This window comes from Panthera leo, chromosome B1 (genome assembly GCF_018350215.1).
Source record: "Panthera leo isolate Ple1 chromosome B1, P.leo_Ple1_pat1.1, whole genome shotgun sequence".
Taxonomy (NCBI): Eukaryota; Metazoa; Chordata; class Mammalia; order Carnivora; family Felidae; genus Panthera; species Panthera leo.
The window spans coordinates 198,802,266-198,807,496 of record NC_056682.1 but is presented as its reverse complement, the minus strand read 5'-3'; the positions used below and the strand labels follow the sequence as shown (position 1 = coordinate 198,807,496).

At 59.6% G+C, this 5,231-nt stretch overlaps 1 protein-coding gene across 1 annotated transcript; it reads right to left on the bottom strand.

The window, feature by feature from the left end:
- Positions 1 to 806: 806 nt before the first annotated feature.
- Positions 807 to 5,010, bottom strand: MSX1 (msh homeobox 1). Its single transcript, XM_042934065.1, has 2 exons — positions 4,350 to 5,010; positions 807 to 2,003 (listed from the first exon to the last, which is right to left on the bottom strand). Exons 1-2 carry the CDS (start codon positions 4,816 to 4,818, stop codon positions 1,561 to 1,563), a joined length of 912 nt encoding a protein of 303 aa, XP_042789999.1. The 5' UTR covers positions 4,819 to 5,010; the 3' UTR covers positions 807 to 1,560.
- Positions 5,011 to 5,231: the final 221 nt, after the last annotated feature.

The window sequence follows — 5,231 nt, the reverse complement described above, 5'->3', positions numbered from 1 at the left end:
AACTCGAAAGAGAACAGAGCGGTGCCTGGAACATAGTAGGCCCTGTTTACTAGGAGGTCATTTTCTGCTACCAACATCCTTGCAGAATTCGCCCCAGAAGGCTAAAACTTGGCGCTCGTTCAAATCTATTCTCCTGGAAGCCTGAATTTAACCTACTATATAAAAGAAAAAACGGAGTCTGTGAGAGTTTGGGGGGAGGGCTCATGCAAAGGACACGCCAAGGTGGGAAGTGTATTGTCGCCTTGGGTTTTCAGTAAAGTGGTTTGTGTTTAGGCGTCCTAATAGGGGGTGTGAAGGAGTTCACATTCTGGCAGCTCAAAATTAAATCCACAAACCGGGTCTACACCAGCGCAGCGACTTAGAGAAGGAAAGCTGTGCCTCCACCCCCCACCTGGCCTCCTGTGGGAAAAACAGGTTTGCAGGGGTAGGAATTGTCTGGATTAGCTGTCTGCAGTCATCAAACCATTTGGGTGATTCGCTTTGTTTTCATAGACAGGTTAAAAAGGAAGAAAAAAGAAAGAGTCGGTTCTGGGTCACCTGAGCAAGTGTCGATTTCAGCTTAAAGCGAATTGGAAAATTGAGCCTAATTATCGTAGGTAATTGCTTCAATTCTCCACTTGACTTTGCCAGCGCAGATCTGTCCTGTGTGTTCAAAGAGACGCCCCCCTCTGTCCCGGAATATCGTGGTCACCTTTGAAAGGCGTTAGAGTAAAAGTCCCATCGCACTGAAAGGCAATTGCATGTGCGAAGACGTGAAATTCACATAAAGGCCTAAATCAATAAAGAGATCATTTCTTGTAGCTTAAAATTAATTTATTTAACAAATATAGCTATAATATAAATGATAATAAAATTTCAAATATACAGTATATTACACACCATCCCTTCCAAAGGGATTCTTGACAGACACACAAACGTACTGTTAAATAAGAAACAGGATTTTTAAATTTTATTTTACAATTTCTTCTGATACTGGTGAGAGGGGTCCCTCCAACCTACCTTTGCAACGCATCTGTGTGCCCCCCTCCCCCCACCGACAACAAACGTTCTGCTGTTGAAGTTCTCTGAACTTTTCCGAAGGAAGGACCTGGGGGCTGGCGGGGCGGTGGGGAGGCCGATCTCCCCTGGCATGTTCTCCTTCTCTCCAACTGTTCTTATTTCCAAAATCTTCAGGCGGGAGTATTTTTCCTGTGCTTTTCGCGCCGGGTGTCGGGGGCAGGAGGCAGGGATACAGGACGCAGCCCCTGGTGCGCCTCCAACAGCTAACTCTGCTGAGGCCCCTTGGGAAATTTAACTTCTCTAACCCCAGTTTATCCATCTGTAACACAAAGGGTAGGTCTAGATTCTAGAAGAGTGTTAAGGGACCCTTCCAGCCACTTTGGGGGAGGGGATCAGACTTCGTGAGTGAACGCAGGGAGCGGCGGAGGATAAACCAGAGCAGTGTGGGGGGTGGAAGGGGAGCTCGCTGGGTGGGGTGGGGGTGGGGGGCTCCTGCTGCTTTGCAGAAGACAGGGGCTGGAGGAATCGGCTGGAACCGCAGGTAGGGGACCCTGGGACCCTCTATGTCAGATGGTACATGCTGTAGCCCACATGGGCTGTGTAGAGTCCCACGGGCGCTACCGGCAGCGCGGCGCGCTGGAAGGGGCCAGAGGCACCGTAGAGCGAGGCGCCCGCCGCGGCCGCTACCGCCGCTGGGCCGCCGAGCGGGAAGGAGAGCCCGAAGGCCGCGGGTGGCAGCATGGGCTTGGCGGCCATCTTCAGCTTTTCCAGCTCGGCCTCCTGCAGTCTCTTGGCCTTGGCGCGGCGGTTCTGGAACCAGATCTTCACCTGCGTCTCGGTGAGGCTGAGCGAGCTGGAGAACTCGGCGCGCTCGGCGATGGACAGATACTGCTTCTGGCGGAACTTGCGCTCAAGCGCCAGCAGCTGCGCCGTGGTGAAGGGCGTCCTCGGCTTGCGGTTGGTCTTGTGCTTGCGCAGGGTGCAGGCCGGGGGGCTCAGCCGCCCTAGGGAGCCGAGAGAAAGGCAGTGGGTTAAGAAAGCGGCGCGGGAGTGTAATCTGCCCACAAAGCAGAAATAGTAGTCAACAGCAATACCGGCTATTCATTTGCGTGGGGCACCTCGGTGCCAAGCGCTGGGAGAGACACTTGGAAAAGATTTTCTCCAATTGCCACGCCCCGCGGGGTAGACGTTTCCGTCTACTTCTTGCAAACGAGGAAACAAAGATTCCGGGTGAAACGCGCGCGTGTTCAAGGCCCGAACTTAAGTGGGAAGAGGTGGGATGCCTCCTGCTAGATGGCTGCTTGGGAGGGCCTTCGGCGGCGGGCCTCCTCCCACCGTCGCCCAGGCTGGGACCGTAGGTGTTAATAAGGTTGATGAAACAGGCAGAAAGGCCCTGCACCCAACCCAAGATCACATCTAGTTTTCTGCGTTGGGTGAACATGTATGTGTGCCCACCAAAGTGTTCAGCGCTAGGCTAGGCCCAGATCTCTTCCCCTTGGAACGGGGTGCTCCTACAGGGGTCTAAGGACAGTCTCAGGGGATGGCAGGCGAGCAGAGCCGGCTGTCAGGCGGTCAGAAGGTTGCACCGGCGGCCATATCTCAAATATACGAAGTGCCAAGGGGAGGGGGGTTGCATCTTCCGGTGGTCCCAGCTGTCTCTTGGGGCTCAGCCACCCCCAGTGCCTTGGCCCTCTGGTCACACACAAATGGGGGTGAGTGGGAGAGGGGTTGCAATGGCTTCTCCTCCAGCTGGGTCTCAGTCCACGGAGATGAACGGTGCCAAGCTTTTTCTTATGGCTTCAAAATATACCTCAAAGATGGGCGGTGAGCCAGCGCCCCGGCAGAGGGCTCCCGAAGGTACCAGTCGGAGTCCTCTGGGCCAGTGAACCCCTGCCACACAGGGCAGTTGTGGCCAGATAAAACGGAGAACACATTATTCCCAGGACAACGGGGATCTCAACGACTTTGGGGTCAGCGTGGAGGCCCTAACCGAATTCCCGAGTCCTGGAAAGGACGCTTTGCCTACCCAGCGGCTTCCCTCGGGGGAAAAATGAATTCAAGTACATAATGTTTCACCATGCGGGTTTTGCCTAAGTATGCATGTTTTTTCGTTTGTTTGTTTTTTTTTTCCCTTAAATGAGCCTTTGGGCTCGCAGACCACCAGGATATGAGTCAAACGAAATCTTGTGTTAACATCCCCCCTTCTTCCCTGCTCCAGGCCATTGAGAGTCCGGGAAGCAGTTGGCCCCCGACTCGCTTTCCGCCGGGCCGCCCGAGGGGCGGGCGCCGAGGGAAACGTCAATCCCTTCGGTAGCGACAGCCTAGCCCGGGGCCACCTTCTCCAGCCTTTAGGCCCAGGGAGGGGCTGGCCTTTCAAAGACGTTTAATCCCCAGATAAAAATCATTCCTCAGCATCACGCCATTGAATTCGGGTTGCTATTATGCCGCGCAAAATAATCGGAGGAAACGAGGAAAACTTGGGAATTTCCCGTGCTCCTGAAATATCTCCGAGCGTGTTTGCTGGGCAGAGAAGCCGGGGGGCCGCGAGGCCTTGCAACGACCCCGAACGCGCCTATGGCGGCTGGAGTCCGCTCCAGTGGCCCTGTCGGGCGACGTCTGGGAGCTTCCCACCGCCACGGAGGGGACGCCTCCCGCTAATTGACTTGGTGCCCCGCCCCCTCCGCTGGACCTGAGTGCCCCCTCCCACTAATTGAACCATCCACCGTGAGCACCAAGTATCTGTCTGAAATCTGAAGGGTTGGAAGGGGGAATTTTGCAAGAGGTTCAGAACCTCAGGGCAGAGAGGTACTTTAATGCGGGGTGGAGGGGGGGGGGGGAGTCTTCTATGAGAAAGTGAAACTCTGAGCGCAGGGAAGATGTCCGCACCGCCTGGACCCATCCGTAGGGATAACGGCCAAATAACAGGGCATAGGGGCAGATAGGGAAGTGGGGACCCCCCGGGGTCTTTTGATAGGAGCAGGAGGGGAGGGTGCCCAGACACCTTGCCCTGGAAGTTAACTGCACCCCCGCCACACACACACACACACACACACACACACACACACACAGACACACACACGCCCAGCGTCGCCCGGCCAAGGCGAGGAGTCCGCGAAAGTGGACCCAGAGCTGGGCTTCAGCCAGGCCTCTACCCCTCTAGCTGACGCGAGTAGGGAGAGTGGCGAACCCCGGCCGCCCCGCCAGCAGATCTGCAGCATGGGCTCCGGGTACCTGGCTGCAGGTACGCAGCTGCTGGAGACAGGCAGGCGCCGGCTCCAGGCCTGGCGCCCTCCCGCCCCGCACCCCCCGCCCGCCCCCCCTCCCCCGCCGCCTGGGTTCTGGCTACTTACTGGCCGGGGGCGGGGAGAAGCGGGGGTTCTGCATCCACGGGGTCCTCTCGGGCTTCTCGGGGCTCTCGGCTTTGACGAGCGCATCTTCTGGCAGCTTGAGAAGTCCTCCCACCGAGAAATGGCCCAGCGGCCGCGGCGAAGACGGCGCGTCCGGGGCTCCCAGAGACCCCGGCCGGGCGCCCAGGGGCTGCGCGGAGCCGCCCGCCGCCTGTGCGCCCTCGGAGGCCACCAGGGCGCTCTCCTTGGCCCCGGGCTTCCTGTGGTCGGCCATGAGCGCCTCCACGCTGAAGGGCAGGAGTGAAGGGGACACTTTGGGCTTGGCCCCCTCCTCGTCTGCGCCCATGGCGGCCGCCGTGGCCGCGGTGGCGCTGGGGGCCTGGCTCCCGCCTCCCCCCGCCGGCTTGCCGAAGGCGGAGTCCTCCACTTTGACACCGAGTGGCAAAGAAGTCATGTCAGCAGCCGGGGCCATGCAGAGCCGGGCCCCCCCTCCAGCCGCAGCACGGCCCAGCCGCCGGGCATGGGCTTGGGGCGAGCTGGGAGCGCGGCCGGCCTTTGGGTGCGCCCGGGGCCCTGGCCGGGCGGGCCCTCGCGCGCGCGCCTCCCGCCCCTCCCCAGAAGGCCGGCTCCGGCGCTTGGGGCCTGGTTCCTCGCTGGCGCCGCCGCGCAGGCCGGGTTCCCGGGCGCACTCGCCGGCTCCGGGTCGGGCCGCAGCTCCCCAGAGAACTTGTTAATAAGGCGAGGCCGGCGCCGCGGCGACCAATCAGCGCGCGAGGGGGCGGGCCCGGCGCCTGCCATTGGGCCGCGCTCCTGCGGACGGGCCCCGAGGCGCACTGGGCCGCTGGGCGCGCGGGACGGGGCCGGGCCCCGGGAGGGCAGGGGAGG